At 43.6% G+C, this 17,871-nt stretch overlaps 2 protein-coding genes across 6 annotated transcripts in view; one reads left to right on the plus strand and one right to left on the minus strand.

The window, feature by feature from the left end:
- Positions 1-9,859, plus strand: part of IST1 (IST1 factor associated with ESCRT-III) — a 34,346-nt gene extending 24,487 nt beyond the window's left edge. Inside the window, exons 5-10 of one of the 5 annotated variants that reach the window (XM_003917134.5) lie at positions 2,039-2,122; positions 2,608-2,718; positions 3,743-3,943; positions 4,543-4,635; positions 6,009-6,057; positions 8,467-9,859. In XM_003917134.5, coding sequence (XP_003917183.1) covers positions 2,039-2,122; positions 2,608-2,718; positions 3,743-3,943; positions 4,543-4,635; positions 6,009-6,057; positions 8,467-8,666 — 738 coding nt within the window. In that variant the 3' untranslated portion in view covers positions 8,667-9,859. The remainder of the gene's footprint in view (positions 1-2,038; positions 2,123-2,607; positions 2,719-3,742; positions 3,944-4,542; positions 4,636-6,008; positions 6,058-8,466) is intronic. The other 4 variants (XM_031658126.1, XM_009196798.4, XM_003917135.5 and 1 more) reach the window with 4 other exon arrangements.
- Positions 9,121-17,871, minus strand: part of PKD1L3 (polycystin 1 like 3, transient receptor potential channel interacting) — an 88,224-nt gene continuing 79,473 nt past the window's right edge. The window contains 5 exon segments of the mRNA XM_017953512.3: positions 9,121-10,514; positions 10,904-11,035; positions 14,333-14,434; positions 14,825-15,035; positions 16,279-16,439. Of these exon segments, the coding sequence (XP_017809001.3) occupies positions 10,374-10,514; positions 10,904-11,035; positions 14,333-14,434; positions 14,825-15,035; positions 16,279-16,439 (747 nt within the window). The 3' untranslated portion in view covers positions 9,121-10,373.

Raw genomic sequence — 17,871 nt, forward strand, 5'->3', positions numbered from 1 at the left:
GTGAATAAAAATAATCTCTGTATAGTATAAACCAGCCAAAACAAAAACCATAAAAGACAAATGCCATTTAAATCATAGGTGCCAGGTACCACTGAAAGTCTTCATATTGAACAGTGAGAACTCTCCTACTGGGCTCCTGGAATGTTGGGACCGCTCTGGTCCAATGCTACTATCGTTTCCTGTCTGGAAAGCGAGAGTAGCTTCTTGAATATTCTTCCTATTCCTACTTTGGCTTCTTTTAATCTATTCACTATTCTATCAGAACCACCTGAGGGTTTTGTCCAAAACACAGCTCTGATCCTGTCATGACCTCTTGCTTTAAAGCCCATCAGTAGCTTTCTGTTGCTCTTGTGATAGAAACAAAACTCCCTTATACAGCCTACATGGTCCTGCGTTGTCTGGCTCCCACCTCCCTTTCTTCGTTTCCTACCACACTCTTTGGCCTCTGTACTAGAGGCTCACTGGCTGATTGCAGGCTTGAGGACTTTGTTTTTTTCCACCAGAGGGCTTTGCACTGCTGTTTTCTTTTCCTAGAATGCTCTTCCTTCCCTATTTAGTTAACTCCTAGTCATTTTTAATTTAATTATTTGAGACAGGGTCTTGCTTTGTCACCCAGGCTGGAGTGCAGTGGCACGATCTTGCCTCACTGCAGCCTCAGCTTCCTGGGCTCAACTGATCCTCCTCCCACAGCTGAGACAACAGGTGCATGCCACCATGCCCAGCTAATTTTTGTGTCTTTTAAAAATAGAGGCTAGGGTTTTGCTATGTTGCCCAGGCTGGTCTTGAACACCTGAGCTCAAGTGATCCGCCCACCTCAGCCTCACAAAGTGTTGGGATTACAGGCATGAACCCCCATGCCTGACCTTAGTCATCCTTTAAATCTCAGCAGAGCATCACTTCCTTCAGGAACCCTTACCTGACTTTTCTGATAAGATTTGATTCTGCTGTTAGAAGCTGGTGATAGCATGCTGTACCTTCACTTGGTATCACTTATTGTAGCTGCAGTTGTGCCTTTATCTGTGTTATTGTTAGAAATGCTTGTTCCACGGTGCCACAAAGAAATAGCACTCAAATATAAATTTAATTCTTTCAGCAAGGCAGTTTTTACTTTCTGCAGAAAGGGTGCTTCTCGCAGATGGAACAATAGCAAGAGCACACTGAACAAAGGGGGTAAAAATATTTATATCCTACACATCTGGACCCTATTGCTGTGTCCTGATTCCATTGGCTGGAACTGGACCTCCCAGTCTAGGCTGCACCCATTTGGCTAAAGGTTTTAAAACTTTTAAAAATAGGTATATGCAAGGGAGAACAAAGGAAAAGAGGAAGTTGCTTATGAGAAGACTTAGAAAAGTAGTAACATTCCCAAATAAGGAAGGGGCATAGGCTGCGAGCTGAGACATGCCTGTGAGCATCTTGGTTAAAGTACAAGGGCATAGAATGTATTTATTTTCTTATATTTAATAGCTACATGGGATAGGGGTTAACAAAGAGTTATTAGCACAAAGCAAGGAAGCTTGAAGGAAGTTAGTCTTTAAAAGAAACATTTCTTCTTTTTAGTAGAGATGGGGTTTCATCATGTTAGCCAGGATGGTCTCAATCTCCTGACCTTGTGATCTGCCTGCCTCGGCCTCCCAAAGTGCTGGAATTACAGGCGTGAGCCCCTGCACTTGGCCTCAAAAGAAACATTTCTAACATTTATGATTTATTCTTTAACAAGAAGGGAAACTTTGAAGAGGAAACTTTTTTCTTTGTACAATTTGATTAATGTACGACTGTAAGAGTAGGAACAGTATCTGTTTTGTTCCTTTTATTTATATTGTATAACACTCATGATAGTGTTTGGCACTTGAGTGCTGCTCATTGGATGGATGGATGGATGAACAAATAGTGGATTAATGCATACCCCTTAAGGTTTTGCAGACTCCAGTGTTTTGGAAATCTTGTAATAGACACATGTTTACTGTTGCCAGGAAGAAGCGTAGAGCAGTCTGTTGGAGTGGTCTCTATTTTTATTTACTGTCCTTTTTCTTTTTAGGTTGCTGATCAGCTCTGTGCCAAGTATAGCAAGGAATATGGCAAGCTATGTAGGACCAACCAGATTGGAACTGTGAATGACAGGGTAATGAACATAGTTGGTAAACATGAAAGCAGTATGTGGGAGCAGTTTATTGTATTGCCTGTGGCAATTGTAGTGGGTACCACTGTATGGCTCAGTATAGGGTTTCACATTTCAGCTGTGTGGCTGGCAGTGTGGTCCAATCCTTACACCTGCTGAGTTTCTCTGGTTGCTGTCATTCCTGACTCCACTTCCCCACTTTGTATGCCTCATGTCATTTGTGAAGGTTGGAAGTGAGGTGGGGAGGGTGGTGGATGAATTGAACTGTGGAAGGCAGCAGTATTGTCTTTTACCAGCATCTGGGTCATGTGTAATGAGAATGTGAAGAGACTTGGGTCCTCTGATATGTCTTGTGACTCTGAAAAAAATTTAACTGCTTTGAACCTTTTTTTCCTGAATGTTACCTGTAAAATGAGAGGAGCTAACTTTGCATAGTGAGGTTAGGATTAGGCTGGTTGGTATAGATGCATCTTTCTTTTTACTTACAGCTAATGCACAAGCTGAGTGTGGAAGCCCCACCCAAAATCCTGGTGGAGAGATACCTGATTGAAATTGCGAAGAATTACAATGTACCCTATGAACCTGACTCTGTGGTCATGGTAAGTTTATCCCAAAATACAAAGAAAAATGAATTTGTAGGTATGACCTTCTTTGGAAAAAAAAAAAAATCCATATTCTTTGCATTAACTTAAATTTGTGTGAGTTTAAGCCTTCGTCCAGTTAGTAGCTTTTTGACAATAAATGTGCCTGCATATCTCACAGGGAACTTAAGGAATTAGATGAATAACAACACTGAGAAGGTCCAAACCTTGATACAAATGTAAAATGGCACTATTATTGCTACTTTTTGGTGAACTTCAGAATTGAGAAACCACCTGTAGACAGCAAGAAATGCCCCAGGGCCCAAACAGTTCCCGAAACGTTTACTGGGTACCCACCATGTGTCAGGTAGTGCACAGAAAGCTGAGGATACAGGGATAAAAAATCATCCACCAGTTGGCCAGGCACAGTGGCTCACGCCTGTAATCCCAGCACTTTGGGAGGCTGAGGCGGGTGGATCATGAGGTCAGGAGATTGAGACCATCCTGGTTAACACGGTGAAACCCCTGTCTCTAGTAAAAATAGAAAAAATTAGCTGGGCGTGGTGGCGGGCGCCTGTAGTCCCAGCTAATCGGGAGGCTGAGGCAGGAGAATGATGTGAACCCGGGAGGTGGAGGAGCTTGGCAGTGAGCCGAAATCACGCCACTGCACTCCAGCCTGGGCGACAGTGAGACTCCATCTCAAAAAACAAAATAAAATCGTCCACCAGTTAAGGTCAGTGGGGTCTGGTGGATGCTTTGGTGTGTACTGCTCAGACATCCCTATTACCCCCAGTTGGAGACACCATCAGGTCCATTCCAGCTGCAGAAGTCATTGGGGAATTAATTGGCTGAGGCCTTTGTTGTGACTGTGTTGCAGCCCAACTTCTCCTTCCACCTAACTCTGCCTTCTTTTCCCTCACACGTGTTGATCCCAGAAGCACTCCAGTAATCTTGCTTCATGCTAATCTCCATCTGAGTCCGCTTTCTGGGGAACCTGGTCTTGGACATGTGTTAATGACATGGGTTTCTCTTTTTGTCTCAGGCAGAAGCTCCTCCTGGGGTAGATACAGATCTTATTGATGTTGGATTCACAGATGATGTGAAGAAAGGAGGCCCTGGAAGAGGAGGGGGTGGTGGGTTCATAGCACCAGTTGGTGGACCTGATGGAACGGTGCCAATGCCAATGCCCATGCCCATGCCATCTGCAAATACGCCTTTCTCATATCCACTGCCAAAGGGACCTGTAAGTATACATAAGTGTGGGTGTGAGCTTTAGAAAATGTTATAGATGACAAGCTGGCTCTGTGAATACACTCAGGAATCGTAGGTTGTCAGGAGCAGTCAGCAGTAAGAACATTTGGTATTAGCTGGCAGTCATGTTGTGGGGAAAAAATCATTGGATTCAAAGATGATCTTTTAGTTCAGCTGTAGGAAAATCTATAGAGATGGTGCCAGAAAAACACTTTTCATATAGGTTTACTGAATATCTTTGGGATCTGTTATAGTCATACTAGTAGCTTTTTCCACAAATGAATAAACCACCAATTATTATCAGGCAGAAAAACCTTTGTAGATAAGATGGTCATTGCTAGAAAGAAAGTCTCATTAGAGTTTTCCCTTGTAAACACTGAAGCACTTGATTAAATAGCCTTTGGTTATAGCTCTTTATAAATCCGGAATCCTGACCACATGTGGTCTTTTTGGGCATTTTTAAGGATCTTGAATATTTATATATTTTTAGTATGGGAATATACATGTATTTATTTCTCCCTTCCAATACTCAAACCTTCGAGATTGCAATCTGGAGACAGTGTCTCTGATGTTGCTTCTCTCCTCTTACAGTCAGATTTCAATGGATTGCCAATGGGGACTTTTCAGGCCTTTCCCAATATTCATCCACCTCAGATACCAGCAACTCCCCCATCGTACGAATCTGTAAGTGCCTGAGCCTGTTTTATAAGCAACAGGAGAGTGAATGCCATGAAGAGGGAGCAAAATAATGACCACAGGGAAGGCAGAGTTTTGATCAATTCCTAGTACTGTCATCGTTTTTGCTTTGGGATTCTTATGTTGCTTTGTAACACTACCCTGGAAGTGGGGAATGGTGGTGATGGCAGTATCATTGGCGGCAATGCTTTGTCTGCAATTAAGCCAGGAATCAGGAAGGAACTACAGATTTCTTAGAAAGTTGTAGTGCTCTATGAGGGCACTTAACCAGTTGTTTTGACCGACTAGGCAGATATTCACATTGAGCTGATATAGTTGTGGTGCTAAAGTATCATTATTAAAATATTAGTCTTGTATGTTCTCAACACATGTAAAGGAATAATCAGAAATGTCCAGTTACATGTCGGCCAATAGCATTAATTTCACATTTTAGTATTCTAGTTAAAACTTGCTAATGAATAGCTAATACCTGGAACTGTAGGTGGTTTAGGTTACTTGTTTTTGACCAGCCTTGTTTCTTCAGTTACTGTAGGCCTTTTGAGACCTGTCTCCATCTAGTATTTTACTGAGAAACAAATCGGTGTGGCATTTGCTATGTAAATTACTCATCTAGGAAGATCTTCCTGTTCCTGAGCTTGCTTTCTGTTCTTTCATTTGGTTCCCATCTGTAGCTGATGTGTTCTACCTTGGGCCTGAGTTTTTCTTATGCTTTGGTTTTGCATGCGTCGGAGCATAACCCACAGCTGTTTGTAAGAATGAGGTCGAAAATCTTCACCAGTATTTGAGGACTTGGTTCTTACAGATATATTCAGGAATGCTTTCCCTTTGCCCAAAGGTGAAAGTATCATTAAAGTTGTCATAGTGTGGTAAGGATTTTCTTTTTCTCTGCTTGGCAGTTAAGAGTTCAACATGGGACTGGGCGTGGTGGCTCGCGCCTATAATCCCAGCACTTTGGGAGGCTTAGGCAGGCGTTCGAGACCAGCCTGGGCAACATGGAGAAACCCTGTCTCTACCCAAAATACAAAAATTGGCCAGGCATAGTGCTGCACACCTGTGGTCCCAGCTATGCGGGAGTTTGTGGTGGGGCAATGGCTGGAGCCCAGGAAGTGGAGGCTGTGGTGAGCTGTGATTGTACCACTGCACTCCAGCCTGGGTGACAGAACAAGACCCTGTCTCAATTAAAATCAAAGGAGTTCAACATGGTGTCTACCTGATTGGAAGAAATGCAAGGGCAGTTTCTTTGGAACAGGCTCTGTTGTATTTGGTGAGCACCTTAGCTTTTGGAAACACAGGGGTTTATACCAGTACTTTCTCCAGTGATGCCATTGCTGTTTCCTCTGGTAACAATCTGTGTGTTTCAGGTAGATGACGTTAATGCTGATAAGAATATCTCTTCTGCACAGATTGTTGGTGAGTAGTGTCAATCAGAAACCTTCAGGGCTCAATGCTGAACCCTCTGCTGTTTTCTCCTTTCTCATTGTTCCTCCCTTAGAGACTGTTTCCACGTCCATGGAATTCTATCTGCATGCCCTGTTCTCTTCCCAAATGCTAAAATAGAACTCAGGATATCCTGCTTCCAAAGATAAAAGATTGTCCCTAGCCCAAAAGAAGCTCCCATGTTCCCTCTTTGTCAGTGGTATCACTATTCTTTTTCATCCTTCTGGTTTTTTTTAGTCATGCTTGACTTCTTTATATTATTGCTGCTTCAACTTCCATTGTGCCTCAGAATACCAAATTTTAAGTTGGGGCATTAAAGAGATGTTGAGGAGAAAGTAAGTACAAATGCTAAGTGTATAGCTCAGTGGTTTTTTTTTGTTTTTTGTTTTTTTTCCTTTTTTGAGATGGAATCTGGCTTTGTTGCCCAGGCTGGAGTGCACTGGCGCAGTCTTGACTCTCTGCAACCTCCGCCTCCCAGGTTCAAGCTATTCTGCCTCAGCCTCCTGAGTATCAGCTGGGATTCTAGGTGCACACCACCATATCCAGCTAATTTTTGTATTTTTAGTTTACGGGGTTTAACCATGTTGGTCAGGCTGGTTTTGAACTCCTGACCTCGTGATCTGCCCGCCTCAGCCTTCCAAAGTGCCGAGATTACAGGCATGAGCCACTGTGCCTGGCCAGCTCAGTGAATTTTACAAAGCAAACATGTTCATGTAGCCATGTACTCAATTAAAAAAGTACTGGCCAGGTATGGTGATTCACATTTGTAATCCAAGCACTTTGGGAAGCTGAGGCAGGAGGATCACTTGAGGCCAGGAGTTTGAGACCAGCCTGGGCAAGATCCTTGTTTCCACAAAAAATTTTTAAAAACCCAGCTTGGTGGTGTGGACCTGTGGTCACAGCTACTCAAGAGGCATTCTTAGGCCCAGGAGTTCAAGGTTACAGTGAGCTATCATTGTACTCCAGCCTGGGTGCCTGGGTGACAAAGTGAGGCCCTGTCTTAAAAAACAAAAATTAAGATACTACCTACCAGCAAAAACCAGAGGGAAGATTAGGGGCCGGGCGCAGTGGCTCACACCTGTAATCCCAGCACTTTGGGAGGCCGAAATGGGCGGATCATCTGAGGTCAGGTGTTCAAAACCAGCCTGGCCAACATGGTGAAACCCTGTCTCTACTAAAAATACACAAATTAGCTGGGCGTGGTGGTGGGTGCCTGTAATCCCAGCTACTCAGGAAACTGAGGCAGAAGAATCACTTGAACCCGGGAGGCGAGGTTGCAGTGAGCTGAGATTGTGCCACTGTACTCCAGCCTGGGCAAGAGTGAGACTCTGTCTCAGAAAATAAATAAATAAATAAAATTAGACAGTTGTCTTATGGAGATATAATTTACATTAAAAAAAAACATAGATTTTAAGTGTATACACACACACACACACACAAATTCCACTCTCTGGTCATGGTATGCAATGTTACTCTTACCTCAAAGTTCCCTTTTTCCAGTCAACTCTGCCCTTCCCTCCAGAGTCAGAGCACTATTTTGATTTTTTTGTAATTTAGTTTTCCTGATTCTAGAACTTACAGAAACTATACAGTAGGTGTGTGTGGTGGTGGGGGGAGGGGGTTATCTTAATATGAAATACTAAATAGAAGACTAGAAATACAGATCAGACTATTATATCAAATAACTTGGACATTATATTCCTTTAAAAAAACTTTGCCCCTCAATCCCTAAAGAATGTTGGTTCTTAAGGAAGCAGTGTTTGTTCTAGCAGAATCCTATTATCACTCCTTGGACTTGGTTGGTAAAGGAGCAGACCTTATGAAAGGGAACAGTCGATTGCTCTGTGGATGTGGCCACATGTATCCCACTTTGATTTCCCTTAAACTTTTTTCTCACCACAGGAAAGTAAAACAGATAGGATTCAACTCTAATTAGAAACTGTAGATGTTAACTGTCATTCAAGTGTTTATTAGCCTTCAGAAATAAAATTTCTTTAGCCAGGTGTGGTGGCTCAACACCTGTAATCCCAGCACTTTGGGAGGCTGAGGTGTGTGGATCACTTGAGATCAGGAGTTCAAGACCAGCCTGGCCAATATAGTGAAGCCTCGTCCCTACTAAAAAATTAGCTGGGTGTGGTGATGTGCGCCTGTAATCCCAGCTACTCAGGAGGCTGAGGCAGGAGAATCGCTTGAACCCAGGAGGCAGAGGTTGCAGTGAGCTGAGATCACACCACTGTACTCCAGCCTGGGTGACAGGAGCGAGACTCAAAAGTTCTTGAACTAAGGTTTTCTCCTGTATTTTGATCATTTTATTTTTATTGCCAAAGGGGATCTGAGTCATTTCTCTGGTGTTTGTAACATTGTGCTCCTTGCCCTAATTAGGTCCTGGACCCAAGCCAGAAGCCTCTGCAAAGCTTCCTTCCAGACCTGCGGATAACTATGACAACTTTGTCCTACCAGAGTTGCCATCTGTGCCAGACACACTACCAACTGCATCTGCTGGTGCCAGCACCTCAGCATCTGAAGACATTGACTTTGATGATCTTTCCCGGAGGTTTGAAGAGCTGAAAAAGAAAACATAGGTCTCTTAAACCAGGCAACTTTCACATTCTGGGAGTTGAGACTGAGCAATTTCTCCTTGTAACAAAGAATCTCCATGAAATTCCGTTTCATCTGTTAACTGTCACTGAGCACAACACTCCTCCTCTGGGCTCTCTTCCTGCTCCTCCAGATTCTGCTGCTTTCCAGTTCTCTGTTGATCTTGAGACTAACAACTGGAGACTGAGGCCGGAGCAGCTGACTCCTGGCAGCTGTGCTTGTCCGTTTCCTGTCAGAGTGATCCCAGGTTTCCTCCTGGCCCGTCCCATGGTCCCTCCACAGGAGCGTGAGAGGATGGGGAAGCACTGTGGGGAGACCACCAAAGATGGCTGGACAGTGGGAGAGAGCACGTCGTGAAGCATCCCAGCCTTGTGTTGAGGTTCCAGACTTAGAAACAAACCTCTCTGTACAGGGGGATTGTGAGTGAGAATCAAGGCCACAGTGTGTATTTTCTCACTCTTGAATGCAAGTGGGAGAGAGAAAGTGACTCAGGATGCCATTGTAACTGTTCCTGGAAGCTGGGCCCTCTCATTGGCATACACACTACTCCTTGCCGCAGGGCACCATCCCACCGGGATCCAGTTGCAAAGTTTGTCTCCACAGTTGAAGGCCTCGCTTAGATGTACTGGATTCTCAGGGAGCCCTCTGTGGCCTTTTTGCTTTGAGTGCTGTGTTCCCCTTGTACCAGAGGGCGGCACTGTGGAAATTGTTTTCCCCGTAGCATATTCTGTTGGATTGCATTACTGGCAGAGAAAGGACAAGTTGCCATTCAAGTCTAGGGTGGGCTTCCAGCTGCCTTAATAGAAGTACTCAAGTCTTTTGGGTAGTGAGCTGGAAAGTCTACAGGAAAAGAGGGGTACCTGTTTTCATTTGAAAACTTTGATTCATGGAACCTTTAAAACTAATCTCAGATAAATTTTTGGTGCCCATGCGGCTGTAGTTGTTCACTGCTTTCCTGGATGGATGGGACTCCCATGTTGTAACTTCTGTACTACTTTGGCCCATAGCTAAGGTCATCCTTCCCCACAGGGGTGGCTTTGGGATTGGATGATACAGCTTTTGCTTCTGTGTAGTATACCTGTACATACCTGCTTCAGGCAGCCTTTAATGTTTTCAGTTGGTTTGTATTCTGTAGCTCAGTAGCTGCTAATAAAGATCCTGTGTCCTGCTTTCTTTACTGTTTGGTCAGATGATGAAGTATAAATCTGGATTTCAGTGGAGAATATTTTAACCAAGTGATCCATGTAAACCAGCCCTTACCTTCAGGATTCTTGGAGCAGTGCAGGGCTCATTTTGATCTGTGTTTAGATAACCTAGATAGCATCTGAATTTGCTTTGTCCTCCTCTGTGGCAGAGCTCCACATCTGCCATGCCTCATCCTTGGATGTTTATTTTTAGTAAGTTGCAGTGAGCTCAATTCTGACTCCTTCATTTCCCACAGCCATCCTGGGCCATGGGTGATGAGTGTTCTGTTACTTGCTGCTTGGCAGCAGAGCTAGTTTGTCTCGTAGATTCTTGCATTGTTAATCCTATCTTGACAGTGCCAAGATCCATAAGTAAGGACTTGGGTCAAGGGGATTTTGATTCCTAACTTACAAAATTAAAAACAAAGTATATTATAATTTTAAAGCTATGCCATGCAAAGATAAGTAGTAATATGCTAGGAAATAGCCAAATAGGAGATAACAGGATTAAGGTAGTTCATCTAAAACTTCAGTGTCAGTGCCCATTGCTGTCGTGGCTGCTTGCTCAGATGAGGTTTTTTGGGGCCGACTGATTCCTAACAAATTTGAGAGCTTCTGTAGCAGCATATCTATTAGTGCCACGTCTTTCTGAGTATTGAAGACCAAAAGAGAAAAGGGAGAAAATTGAAATTACTACTAATACTGGAATGAAAAAAGTACCAAAGTACCAAAGATTTTTTAAAAATTAGTAAATGTATAGTAAAGATACATTTCTTTGATAATTTACAGTCAGGCATTGGAGTGTTTCCACTAATCAATGGTTGAGAGCCAGCTGTTTATAGGACAGTGGCTATAGAATATTATGTAGTCTTATAAATTGGGTTTCCTAGGAAGATAGCTGGCAGAGCTTTTGAAACTAATAAAGGGAATATGATACTGTGCATTGTAAGTTATGTCAGCCCATAATCTTAGGGGCAGTTACAGTGGAGCTTTCCCAGTGATACAACAGCATGCTAGTTTATCTTTTAGTTACCTACCTTAAGCGACTTTCTTTCTTTTCCAAAGGCCATGAGAATGGCAGAAACAAAAAGATTAATTACCACAAGTACCATCAAGATGACACTGGTGAGGATCAGAAAGGTGCCCAGGACTGGGTCTAAATCAATAACCTGGGAAAACAATAAGAACACTTTCAGTGACTGACAATTTAGTTTCTACTTTACAAACATAAGCCACATGCTAACGTTTGGGATCTTTTCAGAAGAAAAGCTTATCCAATGGAAACAGGGAGAGAGGCACAAAGATATTAAGAAGGAAAGAAGAGCAGCAATGACTGATTTTAAGGAGGTTAAGATAATTTTGACTACAGGGCTTTCACAAGAAAACAGGTGAGTTGCAGTGGAATTGGAAATGATTCAAATGTCACATGAATTTTGGCAATTCCAGAAAATACATCTAATCATGGAATCTAAAAGGGGGGTCACAAACATTGAAAGAATAAATGCTACCAGAAGTGAGAATGCAAACTGTCTCTGCCATATCAAGAAACTACAACCCTAAACAGGAGCGTTCCAGTAAAAGTTAACAGGTTGGCCATAGAAAACTGGCTTTATAGTACTTTTTTTTTTCCATTGTCATTTTTAAAGGTATAAGCATTGAGTTCTGCCTTTCTTTACTTTTCTGCATAAGTAAATATCAAGTTCTGGGCTTCCTAAAATGGTTCCCATAACACAAATTTTAAAAATGTAGATGTTCTCAACAAATGGTATTTATTTTCCCTTGGTATTGGCCTATTCATAGTTGCCACTAGGCACTGTTTGAAAATATCCCAACAGAGGGGATGATTATAATAAACACCACCCTGATGGCAATCTCCTATATGACAAAATATTTTTAAGCACCAAACGGTTACCTATTTTAAAATACTTATAACAATTTCAGGTCAACCAGATAATGTGGGCAATCTGTTTGTGCTACAAGACTTTTTTTCCAATCAGTTTTTTTTTATGTACAATTTTACTCTGTTTACTCTTTTTATTTTTTTATGTTTTTTACTCTTATTTTTATTTTTTGTTTTTTACTCTTTATGTTTATTTTTATGTTTACTCTATTTTTATGTACAATTACATCCAAAGCAGAAAAGTTTGCTTTTTTCCCCAAAAAGCAGGTGTTAGCACAAGTTTGTTATTCTGATTACTTCCTTCACAGCTTTAGGACATGAAGTGCTCCAGTGGCGAAGTCTCATCCCCTAGTTATTGGAGCTAGGATCACAACAGAACAGCCTAGTTCGCCAAAGTAGCAGTTACAATTGTCCCTCAGTATCTGAGAGAGATTGGTTCCAGGGCCCCCACAGGTACCAAAATCTGAGGATGCTTAAGTCCCTTGTTTTTATTATTATTATATTATTACTATTTTTGAGAGGGAGTCTTGTTCTGTCTCCCAGGCTGGAGTGCAGTGGCACGATGTCAGCTCACTGCAAGCTCCCAGCCTCCTGAGTAGCTGGGATTACAGGCACCTGCCACCACGCCCAGCTAATTTTTTGTATATTTAGTAGAGACGCGGTTTCACCGTGTTAGCCAGGACGGTCTTGATCTCCTGACTTCGTAATCCACCTGCCTCGGCCTCCCAAAGTGTTGGGATTACAGGCGTGAGCCACCGCGCCTGGCCTATTATTATTTTTTGTTTATTGCAAGCTTCCCTACAGGTTAAGAAAGTGTCTTCCCCACTCACCATTTTTTTTTTTTTTTTTGAGACAGGGTCTAGCTCTGTCACCCAGGCTGGAGTGCAGTGGCGTGATCTTGGCTCGCTGCAACCTCCACCTCCCAGGTTCAAGCGATTCTCCTGACTCAGCCTCCTGAGTGGCTGGGATTACAGGTGCCTGCCACCATGCCTGGCTAATTTTTGTATTCTAGTAGAGATGGGGTTTCACCATGTAGGCCAGGTTGGTCTTGAACTCCTGACCTCAAGTGATCAGCCACACCTTTGGCCTTCCAGAGTGCTGGGATTACAGGCATGAGCCACTGTGCCCAGCCTAGAAAGTTCCATTTTAAAAATGGCATAGTAGCATAAACCCTATATACATCTCTCCTATACTTGAAATATCTTTAGATTGCCTCTAGTACCTAATATAGTGTAAATGCTACGTAAAATAGTTGTTATACCAGTTTGTGGCTTTCTGTGGGAGACAGTCTCACTCAGAGGGTGGTGGCACAATCATGGCTCATTGCAGCCTCACTCCTGAGCTCAAGCAATCTTTTCACTTTGGCCTCCTAAGTAACTGGAACTACAGGTACATGCTACCACGCCTGACTCTTCTCCTGTATTTTAAGATGTGTGTTATTTTTTATTGTTACTTTTCCAATATTTTCATTCTGGGGTTGGTTGAATCTGTGGATGCGGAACCTGTGGATACAACATTATAAACTGAACCTACCTATTTTAATTAGTAATTTTGGAATTCTAGATCATCAGAATGATCAACCATGATCAAAATCTTGCCACTTTCACTGCTTAAATGGCAGGTTTTTCCTAATTCTTTGTCACTTCCATTGTGTCACTTTTTTTTGTTTTTGAGACACAGTCTCACTCTCTTGCCCAGGCTGGAGTGCAGTGGCACAATCTCAGCTCACTGCAACCTCTGCCTCCCAGGTTAAGGTGATTCTCCTCCATCAGCCTCCTGAGCAGCTGGGATGATAGGCGTGTACCACCACACTTGGCTAATTTTTGTGTTTTTATTAGAGATGGGGTTTCACCATGTTGGCCAGACTGGTCTTGAACTCCTGACCTCAAAAGTGATCCGCTGTCCTCAGCCTCCCAAAGTATTGGGATTACAGGTGTGAGCCACCAGACCTGGCCTTTTTTTTTTTTAATAGACATAGGGTCGAGTGCAGTGGCATGATCGTGGCTCACTGTAGCCTCCAACTCCTGGGCTCACAGAATTCTCTCTCAGCCTCCTGAGTGGCTAGGACTACAGGTGCATGCCACCACACCTGGCTAATTTTTATTTTTTGTTTTTAGTAGAGACAGAGTCTCACTGTGTTCCCCAGGCTGGTCTCAAATTCTTGGCCTCAAGCAGTCCTCCCCTTCTTGGCCTCTCATGGCTTGAACCAACTTACCTTACACTGTTAATGCACTTTCAAAGGGCCATTGAGAAGCAGAGAATCATGTTAATCTGGCCAAGCACAAGAGCACAAGCTTCGTCCCAGTGTCCTTTGCCAATAAGATTAAGGACACAAGAAGTGAGGAAGGAGGGACTGAGTGCTTAGGAAAGGGCAGATTTCTGAAAGCAACAGCCATGTAAACGCTGTGTGCATAGGCAGTACCGTAAAGCAGAAGAGCAAAGGACTGACATTTTCCCCCTTTCCAGTGTGCAGTCTACAGTAGGGGGCTGTTTTCCTAAGGACTTCCCCAATTTTCCTTGTTCAATATATTAAATAGAATTCTGTGAGGAAACAAATTATTTTTACCTCCTCTTGGTGAGAAATTCCGATCAGGAGACCAACAACAGTCACTGCTGAGCTGAAAAATGTCCGGTAGTCAGAGATGCTGCATCCAAACAGCAGGTTAAACTGAACAGAGGGAGAAAGGCCAGTTAGTACAAGCCAAGCGCACATCGTTCTGTCCTGAGGTGCCTGGCGATGTGGCCAACATAGAACCAATGGAACAGAAAGAAATGCCTTGTGGCCAAATTATGCCAAAAGAGTAAACTTCCTTTGTAATAACATAGTGTTTTCATAGAAATTTATTTGACCTTTATATTACCATGTGAGCTAAGTTTTATCCCCATTTTAGAGACAAACGTGTGGGTTTAAATCATACCAGTTAAGTATGGAACTAGAACTAAACCTGGCTTTCCTACTCTACCACCTCGGGTTTCTGTGTTGCGACCGTTTCTATGGGAAGCGATGCGGTTCTAAGACCACAGCACACGGAGGAGAGACAGCAACGTGGGGGCTTACGGCAACGGCATAGCCTGTCAGCAGGATTAGGATGATCAGCAGAAAGCCCACCACCTCGTCCCAGGCTCGGCTCAGTGTCCTGCTGATGACCCGCAGCCTGGGGCTATGACGCAGCAGGTTCCATAACTGAACGGTTGCCAGCAGAACCAGGAAGCCCACAAGGTGAGTCGCAGCAGAGTTCACTTTTACTGCCTCATGGAAGCTGATAAACCTGCACCAAGGAAAGCTGACAGTTACTGAGCAGGAAGCATGCGCCTATGCCGCAGTTTCCCCAGCATCCCTGCTGCTGAGCGCGGCAGCCCCGAGTCCTGTGAGGTCAAATGCTTGTTAATGTGAGAACTGCTTTCTAGTGTGGCCTCCTGTGAGTTGTGGATATGGGAATAACAGAAGGCCACGGATTATTCAAGTGGTCTACCCGTTGCAGATTGCACTGGGAGCTGTGCCTAAGAAACCTTAACATGTGACCTCTAGCTGATTTCTTTATTCCAAATTCATCCTGGGAAGCAAAACTAGCCTCCTGCACTGCTCTGAGCCAAATCTCTCCTCTCAAAAGATTAACTCAGCCCAGAGAGAGGAGCCATGCTGCTGGTCTGCTTTCCGTGGCACACGAATCCTGTGTTCTCTGCTGTACAGGATTGATGTCATAGATGCAATAAAGCTTAGAACAAAATGATGGATGGTAGACTAGAGGTGAGGGGTGTTGCTCAGCAATTAGGCTTTGTTTTGTGAGAGATACATTCATAATTTTAGGTTGCAGCAACCAGGTTACTCGGAAGGAGCCCCACAGACACTAGCAACTGGTGCCCTGCACAGATCCGCTGTGCCTGCATAAAACTGCTCTCCATAAGGCCTACTTGAAACAATGCCTCAGGAACAGTTACACAGGTCACTGCCCAGGCTGTTGGCCACTGATGCAAAGGTTAGCAAAGCACCACTTGGCAACACTTGGCATGGGAAACATAGATGTTCCTCTCCATGGGAAAAACCAGAGAAAGTGCCCAAAGGGGCAGCAAACATCTCTTAGTAAGGATGAGTGAATGGATGAACATCCCTATCCAGAAAGCAGCTCCCTTTGCATTTAAAGGATGGACTATGTGTTGTGGTTTTATTTAAAGGATTATTTGTCCTGCGTTAGGCTTTATGCCTTCACCAGAGGACAAAATAATGACCAATTCCAGGTCTTTCTGAAATTTAGATGCATTATCCGTAAGCACATACCTAAGCACTAATGAAGACAGAAGAGCTCTTCAATGTGACCAGCAGTTAAATGGCTTCTAGTTCACTGTTATCTCTGCTGTGGACATGAGTCCATGTTCTATTTTAACTCTAATATTATGCAAATACAGATCGGGTAGGGCAGTGAAGGAAGGGGAGTCTGAAAGAATACTTGTGTATAACCGGGAAACTTCAGCCATGAGGTAGGAATATGCTGTGCCCCTCAGGCTTCCTCTCACCTGTCCCGGTCATCGTGGTATCGTGCCATGTTTTTCCTAAGTAGAGAAATACTCTTCATGTCAAGCCCCAGGATGATGAAGCTAATGAGGATTATACTTGTGTCCAGAACGTTTCTTCTCCCAGTGAAGAACCTCCACTTCTGCCGTTTCAGCCGACAACCCTAAACATAGACAGCACAGTCACTGTTGCTTGTCTGAGAGATTAACTAGGTCTCTCCCTGCTCAAGTGTGATGAACGCAGCTGATGTCTATGGGCAAAGCACACTGCCAGGCGTTTACCAGATCTCCCTTGGACAAATGGGCTATGGTCTTAGTTCAGCTCTGTAGTCTTCAGAAATGCTGCTTACAGAAAAGTTATCTTCGAATACAACTTCCATTGAATACATTTCTTCTTTTTCTTGGAGATCATAAACTGTCACTTAAAAATAAATACAAAAGTTTCTTTCTTTGAGACAGGGTCTCGCTCTGTTGCCCTGGCTGGAGTGCAGTGGTGTGATCATAGCTCACTGCAGTCTCAACTTCCCAGGCTCAGGCTCAAGCAATCCTCCTACCTCAGCCTCCCAAGTAGCAGGGACCACAGGCACATGCCACCATGACCAGCTAAGTTTTTTTTTTTTTTTTTTTTTGTAGAGACAGAGTTTTAACATTTTGCCCAGGCTAGTCTCGAACTCCTGGCTTCAAGTGATCTGCCCACCTCGGCCTCCCAAACTGCTAAGATTACAGGCGTGAGCCACCATGCCCAGCAAAAGTTTCTAAATTAGTTATCAAGCCTGAGAATGAAGAAAAAAATACTGTGTTTGGCTTAAGGTATAAATATATTTTCTTCTGAGTGTAATCATCTGTATTTTTCTTTTTTTTTTTTTGAGATGGAGTTTCGCTCTTGTCACCCAGGCTGGAGTGCAGTGGTGCCATCTTGGTTCACTGCAACCTCTGCCTCACAGGTTCAAGCAATTCTCCTGCCTCAGCCTCCCGAGTAGTTGGGACTATAGGAGCCCGCCACCACTCCCAGCTGATTTTTGTATTTTTAGCAGAGACAGGTTTCACCATATTGACCAGGCAGATCTTGAACTCCTGACCTCAGGTGATCCACCTACCTCAGCCTACTAAAGTGCTGGGATTAAAGGCGTGAGCCACTGTTCTTGGCCACTTTTTTTTTTTTTGAGAGGGAGTTTTGCTTGTTGCCCAGGCTGAAGTATAATTGTGCTATCTCAGCTCACTGCAACCTCCGCCTCCCGGGTTCAAGTGATTCTCCTGCCTCAGTCTCTTGAGTAGCTAGGACTACAGGCATGCGCCACCACACCCAGCTAATTATATATTTTTAGTAGAGACTGCATTTCTCCACGTTGGCCAGGCTGGTCTCAAACTCCTGACCTCAGGTAATCCGTCTGCCTCGGCCTCCTAAAGTGCGGGAACTACGGGCATGAGCCAATCATTTGTATTTTTGAGTGCTTGCTCTTTGTTCATCATACTTGCTTGGTATTACTTCATATAGGGCTAGTAAAACTACAAAAGTACTATTTCTTTTTCTTTTTTTTTTTTTTGAGATGGAGTCTCGCTCTGTCGCCCAGGCTGGAGTGCAGTGGCCGAATCTCA

This window comes from Papio anubis, chromosome 18 (assembly GCF_008728515.1).
Source record: "Papio anubis isolate 15944 chromosome 18, Panubis1.0, whole genome shotgun sequence".
In the NCBI taxonomy this organism is placed as follows: Eukaryota; Metazoa; Chordata; class Mammalia; order Primates; family Cercopithecidae; genus Papio; species Papio anubis.